Genomic DNA, 17,895 nt, shown 5'->3' on the forward strand with positions numbered 1-17,895 from the left:
TTAAGAGAAAAAAGAGACTTTCTCCCAAGTTAAGTCTACCCTTTCCATTCAAGTTTAATGAATTTGTCCTGCGAAGCCTAGGTCTACCACTTAAATCCAGAATAATTATCACATATTAAAACATCTTCTCCAAGAGGTTCTTTTCCAGCTAAGCCCTCATTTCCTCTTTTCCCCCTCCCTTCTATGTTGCCCTGGAACTGGGACCTGCACCCTTCCCTCAGCCCCAAGGCACTTAAGTACATATTCATAATTTATTTACATTAACGTCTGTCTCTCCCTCTAGACTGTGAGCTCATTGTGGACGGGGAACGAACGTGTCCACCGTCTGTGAGACAGTACCCTAGCAGAACAGTGCCTGGCACATAGTAAGCGCTTAATAAATACCATGATTACTATCACTCTCCCAAACAGTGCAAGGGTCCGCACACAGTCAGCACTCAATCAATACCACTGACTGACTTGAAGGGCCTATTTAAAGTATTTAAGGGACCAGATTCTCTAAGTGTTATAAGGAGCAATACTGAGACTCTTCCTCTCGTTTTAAGAAATTTAATTGTACTTTTCTACACAGACAGCATCACTCTTAAATTTTCTATCCTAGCAACTTCATAGAGGGGCAGTGGTGACAAAAATCAAAACAGGTAGAGGCATCCCTTGCTCAACAGAGATGATCTGACCCCAGGCCGGGAAAAGGATTTAAATATCAGAACACACAACTGCCCCACCTCAACTTTAGGATTCTTTGGACTCCCTAAGTAAAAACCAACAGGCCCAGTCTCCATTTACAGTACTCTATATTCCTCCCTACAGGCTCGAATTAAAAGTTAACCATGGGACCTTTCACACCCCCAGAACTGTTTCTCTTGATTGGCTACCTGTCCAGAAGGAGTTTGTGCCCTTCAGCTTTTCTGGCAGAATCCCCGACCAAGTCTTTAATTGAAAGGGCTATGCAGTTTTAAATGTATTTTTTTAAAAGAAGGACTCCTGCTTTAGAACGACCCCAGGGCGATTTTATTAAGGAGATCCATGTAGGTAAAAAGATCCTTTTGGATCTGGGGGGGAGTAGATCACTTTGCCAACTAACCCCCAAGAGCCCACTTGGGGCCGAAAACATAAAAACACGCTTCCGAGCCCTTGCTGACAGCTTGATTATATAGAGGGGAGAGCTGAAAGCACAGCCAGGTTTAATCCATCCTATTTATTGAGTGTTGTGTGCAGAGGACTGAACTGAGCGCTTGGGAGACCACAACACTGCAGAGGTGGGTAGACCCCGATCCCTTGCCCACAAGGAGTCTAAAAAGACTAGATTCGAGCTGGGCGAGCCCCACCCCGCCCCAGCAGCGCTTGCCCTGCTCTTAGTACAGGCGCTTAATACGGTGCTGTGCAACACACTGAGCGCTCACTCACTCCAATTGATCGATTAATTGAATGATTGCCATGAGCGAAGGTGGGAGGGCCGGCCGTGCCGCAGCGAGTACCAATCCCTGCATCGCTGCCACATTGCGGGGCCGGGGGGGAAGGGGGAATGTGGAGTCGGGATCAGGATTGGGATCGGGAATGGGAATCGGTGGCTTGCGGCTACCCAAACAGCTCCCCTCTCCTTGGATGGGGCGATCCCCGGGCCCTGGGGGAGGGGTCCCCCTCTTTTTCGGGGGCGGGCCCGTTGTGGGCAGGGATTGTCTCTGCTTGTTGCCGACTTGGGCTTCCCAAGCGCTCAGTACACTGTCCGGCACACTGTAAGCGCTCCATAAATACGACTGACTGAATGAACGAATAAGTTTGAACGCGGGAGACCGGGAGGAAGCAATGCCCTTCCTGGACAAGGGGGCGAGATGTTATCCTACGGGACGGCGGGGAGGCAGGCGGGTGATGATGATGACGGCGTTTATTAAGCGTTTCCTAGGTGTCAGGCACTGTACTAAGCGCTGGGGTGGATCCCAGCCCATCGGGTTGGACTCAGTCCCTGTCCTACGTGGGGCTCCCAGTCTCAATGCCCATTTTACAAACGAGGCAACTGAGGCCCGGAGATGTGAAGTGACTGACCCGGGGGGTCACACAGCAGACCGGTGGGGGAGCCGGGATTGGAACCCACGACCTTCTCGTGCTCTACCCCACTGCGCCACGGTGCTCCTGGTTTGGGGGAAGTCAACAGTGGATCGACCCCGGGCCTGGGGGTCGGAGGGTCGTGGGTTCTAATGTCGGCTCCGCCACTCGTCTGCGGGGTGACCTTGGGCCAGTCACTTCCCCGGGCCTCGGTTCCCTCATCTGTAAAATGGGGATCGAGTCAGTCGTGTGACCCTGGGCAAGTCACTTTGCTTCTCAGTTCCCTCCTCTGTCCAGTGGGGATGAAGACTGCGAACCCTACGTGGGACCACCTGATGACCTTGTATCTCCCCCCAGCGCTTAGCACGGTGCTTGGCACATAGTAAGCGCTTAACCAATACCAACATTATTATTATCTGTATTAAGCGCTTCGCAGGCGTCCCAGTTATTAGCGGTGGAGGGAGGGTGTCTCTCCCGGCAAGGTGACTGCCTCCACTCATTCATTCAATGGTATTTAGAGCGCTTACTATGTGCAGAGCACTGTACTAAGCGCTTGGAATGTCCAATTCGGCAACAGATAGAGGCCATCCCTGCCCAACAACGGGCTCACAGTCTAAACAGTTTAAATATTGCCTATTTATTTTGTTAATGGCATGTACATCCCCTTGATTCTATTTATTGCTATTGTTTTTGTCTGTCTCCCCCGATTAGACTGTAAGCCCGTCAATGGGCAGGGACTGTCTCTATCTGTTGCCGATTTGTCCATTCCAAGCGCTTAGTACAGTGTTCTGCACATAGTAAGCGCTCAATAAATACTACTGAATGAATGAATAAACGGGGGAGACAGACAGCAGAGCAAAAAAAATAGTCTGGCGACAATATCATCAAGATGAATAGAATCACAGATTGATAGTCAATGGTATTTATTGAGCGCTTACTATGTGCAGAGCACTGTACTAAGCGCTCGGAATGTCCAATTGGGCACCAGATAGTGACAATCTCTGCCCAACAACGGGCTCACGGTCTAAAAGGGGGGAAAGACAGCAAAACAAAAACCAGTAGTCTGGCGTCAACCTCATCATGATAAATAGAATCATAGCTATTCATTTATTCAATGGTATTTCTTGGACGCTTACTATGTGCAGGGCACTGGACTAAGCGCTCGGACTATCCAATTCGGCAACAGAGAGACAATCACTGCACAAAAGTAGAGTAATAGTATACAGAAATAGGACGGGGGAGGGGGGTGGAGGGGGGGGGTCATTCATTCAATGGTGTTTATTGAGAGCTTACTATGTGCAGAGCACTGTACTAAGCGCTTGGACTGTCCAATTCGGCAACAGAGAGAGACAATCCCTGCTCCAAAATAAAGTGATAGTATACACAAATAAGACGGGGGGGGTTGGGGGGGGGGTCATTCCTTCAATGGTATTTCTTGGGCGCTTTGTACGTGCAGAGCACTGTAGTAAGCGCTGGGCCTGTCCAATTCGGCACCAGAAAGAGACAATCACTGCTCCAAAATAGAGTGATAGATAATATAACAAATAAGGGCGGGGGGGGGGGGTGTCATTCATTCAACGGTATTTTTTGAGCGCTTACTATGTGCAGAGCACTGTACTAAACGCTCAGCCCGTCTAATTCGGCACCAGAGAGAGACAATCGCTGCCCAATGGATAGGTAATATATACAGAAAAAACGGGGAGGTGGGGGGGGGTCTTGAGTGCTTACTATGTGCAAAGCACTGTAATAAGCGCTCCGACTGTCTAATTGGGCACCAGAGAGCCAAAATCGCTGCTCCCAAATAGAGTGATAGATGATATATACAAATAAGACGGGGGGGGTGTCATTCACTCAATGGAATTTTTTGAGCGCTTACTAGGTGCAGAGCACTGTACTAAGCGCTGGGACTGTCCAATTGAGCAACAGAGAGAGACAATGGCTGCCCAAATAGAGTGATAGATGATATGTACAGATAAGACGGGGAGGTTGTCATCCACTCAATGGTATTTTGGGGGCGCTTACTAGGTGCAGAACACTGTACTAAGCACTGGGACTGTCCGACTGAGCAACAGGGATAATCGCTGCCCCAAAATAGAGTGGTAGATGATACATACAAATAAGATCGGGGGGGGGGGGGGTTATTCACTCAGTGGTATTTTTTGAGCGCTTACTAGGTGCAGAGCACTGCAGTAAGCGCTCGGACTAACCGGGCATCAGAGAGACACAATCGCTGCTCCAACAGTGATAGATGATGTATACAAATAAGACGGGGGGATGTCATTCAGTGGTGTTTATTGAGCGCTTACTATGTGCAGAGCACTGTACTAAGCGCTGGGACTAATTGGGCAACAGACATAATCGCTGCCCCAAAACAGAGTGGTAGATGATATATATGTACAAATAAGACGGAAAGGGGGGGGGTGTCATTCACTCAGTGGTACATTTTGGGCGCTTACTAGGTGCAGAGCACTGCACTAAGCGCTGGGACTGTCCAGTTGGGCACCTGAGAGAGACAGTCGCTGCCCCCCCATAGAGTGGTAGATGATATATACAAATAAGACGGGGGGGTGTCATTCACTCGATGGTATTTTTTGAGGGCTTACTAGGTGCAGAGCACTGTACTAAGCGCTGGGACTGTCCAAATGAGCAACAGAGAGAGACAATCGCTGCTCGCAAATAGAGTGATAGATGATATGTACAAATAAGACGGGGGGGGGGTGTCATTCATTTAACGGTATTTTTTGAGCGCTTACTATGTGCAGAGCACTGTACTAAGGGCTCGGCCTAGCTAATTCGGCACCAGAGAGGGACAATCGCTGCCCCCCAATAGAGTGAGATAATATATACAGATAAAACGGGGGAGGTGGGGGGGGGGCCGTGAGCGCTTACTATGTGCAAAGCACTGTAATAAGCGCTCGGACTGTCTGATAGGGCAACAGAGATAACCGCTGCCCCAAAATAGAGTGGTAGATGATATAAACAAATAAGACCGGGGGGCGGTCATTCACTTAATGGTATTTTCTGAGCGCTTACCAGGTGCAGAGCACTGCACTAAGCGCTGGGACCGTCCAGTTGGGCCCCAGAGAGAGACGGTCGCTGCCCCCCAACAGAGTGGTAGGTGACATATCCAAATAAGACGGCGGGGATGTCATTCACTCAATGGTACTTTTTGAGCGCTGACCAGGAGCAGAGCACTGTACTAAGCGCTGGGCCTGCCCAACTGTGGGGAGAGGGGGGGGCACTCACCTCCTTTGCAGGGGGTGCGATGCTGGCTGTGCTGAGCCCGGTATCCCTCGACGACCTCCCAGGCCCCGTTGTCCCTCTTGATGGGGAAGCTGAGGCTGAGCACATGGTTGCAGGGCTTGATGATGCGCAGGATGCCGCGCACCCGGTTCCGCTTCTGCTCGTCGCTCTCCCGGGTCTTCAGGTCCTCCACCAGCTTGTCCTCGACGATGCCGGCGCCTCGGTCGAAGAAGCCCTCCACCATCTTGAAGAAGTTGGGATCGTCCTCGCGCGGGGAGGAGGAGGAGGAGGAGGAGGAAGAAGCGGCGGCGGCCTCGCAGTAGCGGCGGCGGCGGAGGGGCGGCGGCCGGGCCCGCAGGACCACGGCGGACGCTCCCGCCTCCCCGGCCGCGGCTCGGGACAGCAGCGCCGCTTCCCCCAGGCACCGGTACATGGCGGCGGGTGAGGAGGGACGAGGACGGGGCGAGGAGGCGACGAGGAGGGGACGAGGAGGGGCCGGTCCTTGGCCCTGCCGGAGGCGGCCGCCTCGGAGGGGAAGAAGCCGGGGGGGGAGGGGCGGGGAGCCTGCGCGCTCAAACGGCGGTTTCCCTTCCCCCCCCTCCGGCGGTTTCCCTTCCCCCCCCCTTCCCTCTCTCTCTCTCCCTAACGGGAGGGCGGCGGCTCCTCCTTTAAATGGCAGCGGGGCGGGAGGACGACGAGGAGGAGGAAGGAGGACGAGGAAGGGAGGGACGGGCCCCGACGACGGCCAACAGCCGCAAGCGGGCGCGCCGCCTGGGCGGCCCCGGGCCTAACGGGCGCCAGGCCCCAGGCGCCTGCGCAGTCGCGGCCGGCCCCGGCCCAGGGGGGTCTCGCGCACGCTGTTTTCCCGCCCCCGCTCGCGCGCCTCTGCCCAGGCGCGGCGCGCGACGGCGCGCGCTCCTGCTCACGCGCACTCTCGCTCTGCCCCCCCCCCCCGAGCGCGCGCTGGGGAACCTCCCCTCAGGCCCGGCCCTCTGGCCCTCAGTAATAGGACCATAGTAAGCGCTTTTTACAAATACCAACGCTATTATTAATGATATCATAATCATATAATAATAATGTTGGTATTTGTGAAGCGCTTACTACGTGCTGAGCACTGTGCTAAAGCGCGGGGGGAGATGCAGGGTCATCAGGTGGTCCCTCGGGAGGCCCCCAGTCTTCAGCCCCATTTGACAGATGAGGGAACTGAGGCCCAGAGAATATGATCATAATAATAGTGTTGGTATTTGTGAAGCGCTTACTACGTGCTGAGCACTGTGCTAAACGCGGGGGGAGATGCAGGGTCATCAGGTGGTCCCACGGGAGGCTCACAGTCTTCAGCCCCATTTGACAGATGAGGGAACTGAGGCCCAGAGAATATAATTATAATAATGATGTTGGCATTTGTTAAGCGCTTACTATGTGCAGAGCACTGTTCTAAGCGCTGGGCGAAATACAGGGGAATCAGGTCATCCCACGTGGGGCTCACAGTCTTAATCCCCATTTTACAGATGAGGGAACTGAGGCACAGAGCAGTGAAGTGACTTGTCCAAAGTCACACAGCAGACTTTAGACATTAGAACCCATGACCTTCTGGCTCCCAGGCCCGGGCTCTATCCACTATGCCATGCTGCTTCCCAATAATAATAATGATCATTGTGGTACTTGTTAAGCGCCTACTATGTGCTAAGCACTGTTCTAAGCGCTGGGGTAGATACAAGTTAGGTTGGACACGTTAAGCACTTACTATATGCCTGGCACTCTTCTAAGCGCAGGAGTAAATACAAGTTAGCATGGCTCAGTGGACGGAGCACGGTCTTAGGAGCCAGAGGTCATGGGCTCTAATCCCGCCTCCGCCACTTGTCAGCTGGGTGACTTGGGGCAAGTCACTTTACTTCTCGGTGCCTCAGTTACCTCATCTATAAAATGGGGATGAAGACTGTGAACCCCACAACCTGATAACCTTGTATCTCCCCCAGCGCTTAGAACAGTGCTCGGCACCTAGTAAGCGCTTAACAAATACCAGCATTATTAGTACGTTAAGCGCTTGCTATGGCCCAGGCACTGTACTAAGTGCCGGGGTAGAACAAGTTAGGTTGGACACAGTCCCTGTCCCACATGGGGAGCCCAGAATTAATCCTCATTTTACAGATGAGGTAGCTGAGGCACAGTAGTGTCGAGTGATTCGCCCAAGGTCACACAGCAGGAAAGATTTAATAGCGTTGGTATTTGTTAAGCGCTGACTGATGTGCCGAGCACTGTTCTAAGCGCTGGGGGAGATACAGGGTCATCAGGTGGTCCCACGTGAGGCTCACGGTCTTCATCCCCATTTTAGAGATGAGGTAACTGAAGCACAGAGAAGTGAAGTGACTTGCCCACAGTCACACAGCTGACAAGTGACAGAGCCGGGATTCGAACTCATGACCTCTGACTCCCAAGCCCGGGCTCTTTCCAATGAGCCACGCTGCTTCTCTAGAACCCAGGCCCTTCTGACTCCCAGGCCCTTTCCACTAAGCCATACTGCTTCTCTTCATCTTTGACCCCTCAGTGCTTTTTGTTTGGCCGGTCCAGCTCACCCTCCACCTCCAGGTGTGGGTCCCCCTCCAAACGTGGTTGGGGGAGGCTCCCCCATCTCCAGGAGGGTGGGCAGGCACTCTGCGCGCAGCTCCCGACCCCCTCACCCGCACCCCAAGCCTCTTCCCACACCCCTAAACTTGTTGTGGGCAGGGAATGTGCCTGTTGTCGGAGCCTGGGCTTCCGAGTCAGAGGTCATGAGTGCGACTCCCGGATCTGCCACTTGTCAGCTGTGTGACTGTGGGCAAGTCACTTCACTTCTCTGTGCCTCAGTTACCTCATCTGTAAAATGGGGATTAACTGTGAGCCTCACATGGGACAACCTGATGACCCTGTATCTACCCCAGCGCTTAGAACAGTGCTCTGCATATAGTAAGTGCTTAACAAATACCAACATTATTATTATTATTACATCGTCATCAGGTTGTCCCACGTGGGGCTCACAGTCTTAATCCCCATTTTACAGATGCGGTAACTGAGGCACAGAGAAGTGAAGCAGCTTGCCCAGAGTCCCACAGCAGCCAGTGGCGGAGCTGGGATTAGAACCCATGTCCTCTGACTCCCAAGCCCGGGCTCTTTCACCTAAGCCATGCTCTTTATTAGGGAACGTGTCTACCAACTTTATTACATTGTACTCTCTGAAGCGCTTAGTACAGTGCTCTGCACACAGTAAGCACTCAATAAATAGGATCGATTGATTGAATGCTCATTTGGTGCTTGGCAGAGTATGATAGTGGATAAAATCCCTGTCGTCTAGGGGTCGACAATCTAGGGATGTGGGAGAAGAGGGGGTTACAGCCGGGGGAAGCAATAAAGTATAAAGATATTCATTCATTCAATCGTATTTATTGAGCACTTACTACGTGCAGAGCACTGCACTAAGCACTTAGAATGTATAATTCGGCAGCAAACGCACTGGGTCACTGGCTTCCCCCCGGGGTCACGGGCTTCCGCTACTTCTCGTCGGTCATCGACCTTTTCGCAAACAGTACTGACCGTCCAAACGGACTCCTGTTCCGTTAAATCCACGCAAGCGGCGGGCCAGGACAGACGAGTTGCTGCCCGCCACGTGGACGGCTGTGCGGGCGTCCTCTCAATCAACGGTGAGCACTTACTGGGCGCTGAGCACCGTACTAAGCGCTAAGTTACAGATGAGGTAACTGAGGCACAGAGAAGTTAAGTGACTTGCCCACAGTCACACAGCTGACAAGTGGCAGAGCCGGGAGTCGAACTCATGACCTCTGACTCCAAAGCCCAGGCTCTTTCCACTGAGCCACGCTGCTTCTCCAGCGTGTTCGCTGCTTCACACTACTGTACCTACCCCAGCACTTAGAACAGTGCTTGGCACATAGTAAGCACTTAACAAATACCATAATTATTTAATAAAGACTGTTTTTTGATTGATTGATGTTAGTTACGTTAGGCCCAGAAGTTAGGCACTCACAGAAAGTTGGCTGTATGTCATTTTTCTACAAAAACAGGCTGGACAGGTCACCCCATTCCTCAAAAAACTCCAGTGGTTGCCCATCCACCTTCATATCGAACAAAAAACTCCTCTCCATTAGAGAAGCAGCGTGGCTCAGTGGAAAGAGCACGGGCTGGGGAGTCAGAGGTCATGGGTTCAAATCCCTGCTCAGTCGCTTGTCAGCTGTGTGACTTTGGGCAAGTCATTTAACTTCGTGCTTCAGTTACCTCCTCTGAAAATGGGGATTAAGACTGGGAGCCCCACGTGGGACAACCTGATCACCTTGTATCCTCTCCAGCGTTTACAACAGTGCTTTGCCCAGAGTAAGCGCTTAGCAAATGCCATCATTATTATTTGAAGCTCTCCATCACTTTGCTCCCTCCTACTTCACCTCACTTCTCTCCTTCTACAAGCCAGCCCGCACACTGCGCTCCTCTAGTGCTAACCTTCGCACTGGGCCTCCATCTCTCCCGTCTCGCCGCCGACCCCTGGCCTCCCAAGCCTGTCCTCTTTCACCTAAGCCTGCTCTTTATTAGGGAATGTGTCTACCAGCTTTATGACATTGTACTCTCCGAAGCACGTAGTACAGTGCTCTGCACACAGTAAGTACTCAATAAATAGGATCGATTGATTGAGCGCTCATTTGGCCTGGCTCTTTCCACTGAGCCGTGCCGCTTCTCTAATGGAGAGGAGTTTTTGTGTGACATGAAGGTGGATGGGCAACCACTGGAGTTTTTTGAGGAGCGGGGTGACCTGTCCATCATGTTTTTGTAGAAAAATGATATACAGCCAACATTCTGTGAGTGCCTAACTTCTGGGCCTATTTTAACTAACACCAATCAATCAAAAAATAGCCTTTATTAAATAATTATGGTATTTGTTGAGCATCCTACCTCTGGCCTGGAACGCCCTCCCTCCTCAAATCCGTCAGACAACCGCGCTCCCCTGCTTCAAAGCCGTACTGAAGGCACATCTCCTCCGAGAGGCCTTCCCAGACTAAGCCCCACTTTTCCTCATCTCCCACTCCCTCCTGCGTTGCCCTGACTTGTGCTCTTCCCCCCTTCCAACCCCACGGCACTTATATACATATCTGTCATTTTATTTATTTATATTGATGCCTGCCTCCCCACTCTAGACTGTGAGCTCATAGTGGTCAGGGAATGTCACTGTTTATTGTTGTATTGTACTTTCCTAAGCACTTAGTACAGTGCTCAGCACACAGTACGTACTCAATAAATGCAATTGGGTGAATGAATGAATGTTGACCCGGTGACTAAAGAGAATGAACATCAATGGCAGAAAATACAATTTGAGAATTAGGCCAAATTATCTTTTGCCCCCTGCCAGTTAAATGTCTACTGATGAACTAATACGTAATTACTTCTAGGAGGTTATGCAAATGATATCAGGGGTTTTGACCCAATCATCACTGAATGAAATTTAAATTAAGCCTCCTTGAGTACGGAGGCTCCAAATATTCCCTTGGAAAACACTTTAATTGATGCTTTCCTGACTCTTCTGTGGCACGTTTTAACTGTCTACTTCCAATTTACAGAAATAGCTCCTAAAAGTTGTTTAAAATGAAGAACCTAATTGTGTCTTTATAAATCAAGATAATTGTAGTACATTATTTTAACTGTTGCTAATACTAGGTTGGTTAAATTATGCCGGGAGGCTATTGCAAAATTTCAACTCTGTTTGCAAGCAGAATAGTTTTTAGTTATGTTGCTGCAAAACACAATGATGCAATTCAAAATATTTATTTCCTTTAAGGGTTTTTGTAACTTCCAGTCTTCCTGCTGTATTTATTTTTCCAAAATACTTGTGGTAGTCATTGCCATCCTCCTCCTTGTGGGCTGGGAGCCTGCCTCCCAACTCTGTTTTGTTGTATTCCTCTAAGCACTTAGTACAGTGCTCTGTACATGGTAGGTGCTCAGTAAATACCGTTGACTGATCATCATCCTTCCTATTTTTGCTGAAGTCTTCTAATAGAAAATTGGTTAAGGACACTGAGGAAGGGCCTGCCGGATTACCACATTGTGTGGGCTTGTCCTACCCTTTCAAAATTAATGGAATTGATCAATAGTATTTATTGGCTCCATACTGAGTGCAGAGCACTGTACTAAATGCTTTAGAGAATACAGTAAAATTAGACATGACCCTGTCTTCGAGGAGCTTAAAATCTAGAAGGGTGAAGCAACTATTAAAGGGAATTACAGCAGGAGGAAGTAATAGAATATATAAGTATTTGAGAGAATGATGAGTATTTAAAGTCCTAAGGGGCACTGAAGGGCTAAAGTGACAGTTGTGGGCGATTCAGGGTGGGGATTTTAGGAGTTAATCGGGGAAGGCCTCCGGGAGGAAATGCGATCTGAAGATGAGGAGAGCTGCCTGCCAGAAGTTGAAGGGGGAATGAGAGTTCCAGGCTGGAGGGAGGACATAAACAAGGAGTCAGTAAAAGGAGAGACAAAAATAAAGTCTTGTAAGTAAACGGGTTTGAGAGAAATTAGGAGTGTGAGTGGAAGAGAATGAGGCAGAGTGAATTAGTGGACTTGAACTGGGAAGAAGAATGGATAAATGGGAGGGTGCCAATGATCAGGAGTTTCTGCTTGTAATCAAACCTGCTTGAGTGCTTACTGTGTGCAGAACACGTTGTAAATGCATGGGGGAGTTAGTACTACAGAACCGATAAATACATTTCCTGCCCACAAGGAGCTTACATTCTAGAAGGGGAGAGAGACATTAAAATAAATTATGGTCACATACAGAAATGCTGTAGGGTGACTAGCAGATGCTTAAAGGGTACCAGTCCAAGTGCATACGTGACGCAGAAGGGAAAGGGAGTAGAGGAAATGGGGGCTTAGTCGGGGAAGGCCTCTCGGAGGAAATAGGATTTTTAAGAAAGCTTTGAAGGTGGGGAGAGCAGTGCTCCGTCAGATATGAAGCGGGGAGGAGTGCCAGGCCAGGGAGAGGATGTGGGCAAGGGATCGGTGGTGAGGTAGACAAGATCGAGGTATAGCGAGATGGGTAGCATTAGAGGAGCAAAGTGTGCGGGTTGGGTCATCGTAGGAAATCAGGGAAGTAAGATAGGAGGGGACAAACTGATTGAGTGCTTTAAAGCTGATGGTAAGGAGTTTCGGTTTGATGCGGAAGTGGATGGGCAACCACTGGAGGTTCTTGAAGTGGGGAGACATGGACTGAAAAATGATTCGGGGGAGCAGAGTGAAGCATGGACTGGTGTGAAAAGGAGGCTGTTACCGAATTGTACTTTCCAAGGGCTTAGTACAGTGCTCTGCACACAGTAAGCGCCCAAATATGACTGAATGAATTTATTAAGCACATACTGTGTGTAGAGCACTGTACTAGGTGCTGGGAAAGAATGCACAGGTGGAAAGGTCGAGGCTGCTGGAAACGTTATGGAGGATGAACTGTCAGGATTTAAGCAAAGACAGATTGTGGGATTGGGAAGAGAGAGGCAGCATGGTAGAGTAGAAAGAGCATAGGCCTGGGAGTCAGAAGGACCTGGATTCTAATCCCAGCTGTCCACCCCTCGTCTGGCTGTGTGACCTTGGACAAGTCACTTCACTTCTGTGTGCCTCAGTTCCCTCGACTGTAAAATGGGGATTAAGAATCTGAGCGCCATGTGGGACAAGGACTGTGTCCAACCTAATTTGCTTGATTCTATGCCGGCATTCAGTAATAATAATAATAATGTTGGTATTTGTTAAGCGCTTACTATGTGCCGAGCACTGTTCTAAGCACTGGGGTAGACACAGGGGAATCAGGTTGTCCCACGTGGGGCTCAGAGTCTTAATCCCCATTTTACAGATGAGGTAACTGAGGCACAGAGAAGTTAAGTGACTTGCCCAAAGTCACACAGCTGACAAGTGGCCGAGCCGGGATTCGAACCCATGTCCTCTGACTCCAAAGCCCGTGCTCTTTCCACTGAGCCACGCTGCTTCTCAGTGCATATAGTGCAGTACAGTACAGTGCAGTACAGTGCATATAGTACACGCTTAACAAATAGCATTAAAAAAAAGAGAGAGAGGGAGGAGTCAAGGAGAATGATATGGTTAAGGGCTGCGGGGATGGGGGAGTGACGTCAATGTGATGTGGGAAAGTTAGGTACAGTAATAAAGGCTTGGATTTTGAATTTAAGTTAAGGGCATGATGGATAGTAGCTGGTGTCCTATGGTTAAAGAAAGTGGATTTGTTCTCATTTTAAACACATAGGTGCATGTATTTGAAATTTGTCCATGGTAGAATTTGTTTCACCATTATTTTCCCCAAATTCAAAAGCAGTTAAAATAGCCTTAGCTTTAAAGCCCACAATTTGGGAAACTTGTTCCACTGATAGTGGAAGATCAATACATTCTGAAAATTTTTTTAAAGCATAATTTATCGGTGTGTACTCTTCAGGCAAAGTGAAGACGAACCTCATTTACTTTAAGGTATAACCGTCTGTACTGAAGAATTGAGAAGATTTGTAATAATACTTTCCATTGTGCAATAACTGACAACCATATCCTAATTCATATCATGATTAAGGACTCTAATGATATGCTTTTAAATGTTCTCCACTCTTCTGCAGATTAAATATCCGGTTAATGTCAAAAAAGCATAAAATTCAGAATAAAAGTATGCTTGGTTCTAATTTAAAAGGATTAAAAAATGTAATAATAATTATAACAACAATGGTATTTGTTAAGCGCTTACTTCGTGCCAAGCACTGTTCTAAGCACTGGGAGAGATACAAGGTTATAGGTTGTCCCAGGTGAGGCTCACAGTCTTAATCCCCATTTTACAGATGAGGTAACTGAGACCCAGAGAAGTTAAGTGACTTGCCTAGAGTCACACAGCTGACAAGTGGCGTAGTCAAAATTAGAACCCATGACCTCTGACTCCCAAACGTAGGCTCTTTCCATTAAGCCACATTGCTTTTCTAAATTTGATCAGTCTACTTTCTGAAGCACTTTGGGGGAAAAGGTGCTATAAGATATAATAATAATAATGTTGGTATTTGTTAAGTACTTATTATGTGCCAAGCACTGTTCTAAGCACTGGGGTAGATACAAGGTAATCATATTGTCCCATGTGGGGCTCACAGTCTTCATCCCCATTTTACAGATGAGGTAACTGAGGCACAGAGAAGTTCAGTGATGTGCCCAAGGTCACACAACTGACAAGCGGCAGAGCCGGGATTAGAACCCACGACCTCTGACTCCCAAGCCCCTGTTCTTTCCACTGAGTCACACTGCTTCTCATTTTATTAAGTGCAGTCTATAAACAAGAGTGAGGAAGAGACGTTAAAAACTTTATGTTTTAAAAATACGTTTTAAAAGCTATGTGTTAAGGGTGAGGAGAGATGTTAAAAACTTCATGTTTTTAAAAATGTTTTAAAAAGCTACGGGCTAAAATGCTTCCTCTTACTGTTTCGTGCAGTGTTGTCTGCCATCTCTGCTGTAGGATAGGACTAGCATAGAGTGTCTTGCAGATACAGTACTCTTTGCCAAGAAAGCATTTAATAAATTCAGCATGCTAGTGAGTGGTTAAAGGATGAGTCACTGAAATTCATGAAGTAACAACAAAGCCAGCCTTAAAATAATTTTAACGGTAAAATGAATGTATCGGCACTGCCAAGAGTAAATTTAGAAGCATTTTCGTCCGTGCCGATAGAGCAAGGGTTCACAATTTCGAACTAAATGGGAAAGTCTGAATTTAAGAAGCATTTTTTAGAAATAGTGTTTTTACGCTACTGTGTCTGTGTGCCATATCTTTCTATAGTCTCTATGGTGGGTCCCTTTCTCAAGACCGGGTTGACAGAAGCGGCCTTTTGCCACGTTACCCCCTGCTCCCACAGGCACCGACTCGGGGAGAAGGGGCAGGAGAGAGGAAGCCATCGTGCTGACTGTTGGCTTGGAATTGAGATTGAACTGTAACCCTCCCACTCCACCTCTTGAAGCCAAAGAGGGGGCCTTCCAGGAGTGGAACTATCAAAAATGGTGGCCCCTTATGATTAGCAATGGACCATCCCATTTTCCCCTCGCACCCTTTACTGTAGTGAATTTGGTGGAATTTACCAAATTCCAGACTTTTGCTAGGTGATATAGGAAGGAAAGATTCTTTCCTCTAGACTATCAGATCGTGAATGGGCAGAGAACATTTCTGCTAATTTCTGTTGGATTGTACTCTCCCAATAGCTTAGTACAGTCCTCTGCACTCAAGAAAGCGCTCAAGAAATACCACTGATTGATTGATTCCTCTGGAGATTTGTTTTCAATTTTCCACTGTAAAATGGTGGATTCCATAAAATGGGGTTTCAACCCCTTTTCTCCTTCCTACCCAGACTGTCCGACCCAATTAACGTGCATTTAGAACAATGCTTGACATATAGTATGTGCTTAGCAAATACCAGAATTATAACCGAGAAGCAGTGTGGCTTAATGGTTAGAGCACGGGCCTGGGAGTCAGAAGGACCTGGGTTCTAATCCCAGCTCCGGTGCAATTCTGCTGTGTGATCTTGACCAGACTAAAGTCCAGTCCAGAAGTCCAGGACTGACCTGTGGTTACATCTCAGCAGCATGGTGTAGTGGATAGAGCTTGGCCTGTACGCACATAATACTCACATTTTTTTCTATATGTGTCATTTAAATAACATAAGCATCACAAAATTGTTTCAATTTGCCAATACAGGTGAAGTCAAGAAGGGAGTGGGGAAAGTGGTTAAGCAAGGAGAAGGGAGGAAAGAGGAGGAAAGTTGATGAGAAGGGGAAGGAGGAAATAATTATGACAATTTTAAAGCATTTACTATGTCTCAAAGGAGGGCAGTAAGGTAAATGTTAATCAGATTTAACAAAGTCCCTATCCCACAGAGCTCACAGTCTCAGAGATAGAGCGAACAGATATCTTACCCCCCTTCTGAAGGTAAGGAGTTTTTTTTATGGTATTTGTTAAGCACTTACTATGTGCCAGACACTCTCCTAAGCTCTGGGGTAGATACAAGGTAAATCATTGTATCTATTTGTAATCAGGTATTACAAATGAGGTAAGTGAAGGACAGAGAAGTGAAGTGACTTGTCCAAGGTCATACAGCAGACAAGTGGTGGATCCAGAACTAGAACCCAGGTCCTTCTGACTCCCAGGCCCATGCTCTATCCACCAGGCCACACTGCTTCTCAGTTGAAATTGAATTTGAAGCACAAACCAAGTGCTTCAAGTTACCCAAAGCAAGTTACCCAAGGGGACCCACATGCCAGCGGCTGGTTCTCAGCGCCGTGATCTTTCTGCTAGACCCCAGTTGCTACATACATCCTCGTTGCTACTTTCATTTCCTTCCCTTCTGGGCCGCACCCAAAGTTATTTGGCAAGGCAAGATCCGCAAAATCAGCCTTCTACTGCCAAAGCTACACTCACCGCAATACATCACTGAGTGGGACATGCGACCAGAATGAAAGGCACTGAGATATCTAAATAGCTGCTGTGTGGTGAGGTCAAATCAGGTGACTGAAGATAAGGAGGACAGAGAAAATGTTTTAAGGATGCAGTAAAACAAAGTAATAATAATATTGGTGGAGTTTCAGCCCTTACTATGTGCCAGGCACTGTTCTAAGCACTGGGGAAGATAGAAGGTAATCAGGTCAGACACAGCCGTGTACTACATGGGGCTCATGGTCTCAGACAAAACTGCATCTTAAGTGCTCAATACAGTGGTCTGCACACAGTAAGCACTCACTAAATACGATTGATTAGAAGAAAACTGAGAAGACTTGCTGCAGGCCCACAGGGTTGCACTGCCATCCAGAAAAGACCTGTTCTTCTTGAGCAGAAGCTTCATAATGGAAGCAAAAAGCAAAAACAGTGTCAGGCACTACAGATAGCAAGCAAGAAATGCGGTGTAGATCGAGCATGGGCCTGGGGATCAGGAGACTGATGACAATAGTATTTGTTAAACGCTTACTATGAACCAAGCACTGTTCTAAGCGCTGAGGTAGATACAAGTGAATCAGGTGGTCCCCCGTGAGGCTCACAGTCTTAATCCCCATTTTACAGATGAGGTAACTGGCACAGAGAAGTGAAGTGACTTGCCCAAAGTCACACAGCTGACAAGTAGCAGAGCCGGGATTAGAACCCACGACCTCTGACTCCCAAGCCCGGACTCTTTCCTCTGAGCCACGCTGCTTCTCCAACCTGGGTTCTAATCCCGACTTTGTCATTTGTCTGTTGGGTGACCTTGGGCAAGGCAATTAAGTCCTCTGTGCCTCAGTTACCTCATCTGTAAAATAGGGATTCATTCATTAAACACATACTATGTGTTTAAATACCATTAAAAAAAAAAAACGCTGGAAAGCACTGGGTACCCAGTGTGTTCTGGACGGTAGCTCTCCGCTTTGGCTTTTTCAGCCACGTGCTTACCCTTCGGTACGCCTATTTTATCAACCGTGGCATTATCCAAGTTAGTAGGCTAACAGTATAAAACCCATATCTTGTTGCAAGCACATAATAAGCTCTCAATAAATACGATTGATTGAAAGAATGATTCCATGTTGGTGCTACGTTCCTGAACGATATTAGCG

General features: G+C 48.2%; 1 protein-coding gene across 1 annotated transcript in view; it reads right to left on the reverse strand.

Annotated features, from left to right (window-relative positions):
• The window catches only part of GLUD1 (glutamate dehydrogenase 1), a 41,395-nt gene extending 35,500 nt beyond the window's left edge, over positions 1-5,895 (reverse strand). The window contains exon 1 of the mRNA XM_029059578.2: positions 5,290-5,895. Within this exon, the coding sequence (XP_028915411.1) occupies positions 5,290-5,719 (430 nt within the window). The 5' untranslated portion in view covers positions 5,720-5,895. The remainder of the gene's footprint in view (positions 1-5,289) is intronic.
• Between the last annotated feature and the right edge of the window lie 12,000 nt (positions 5,896-17,895).

The sequence above is a fragment of the Ornithorhynchus anatinus genome, chromosome 3 (assembly GCF_004115215.2).
Source record: "Ornithorhynchus anatinus isolate Pmale09 chromosome 3, mOrnAna1.pri.v4, whole genome shotgun sequence".
NCBI classification, from domain to species: Eukaryota; Metazoa; Chordata; class Mammalia; order Monotremata; family Ornithorhynchidae; genus Ornithorhynchus; species Ornithorhynchus anatinus.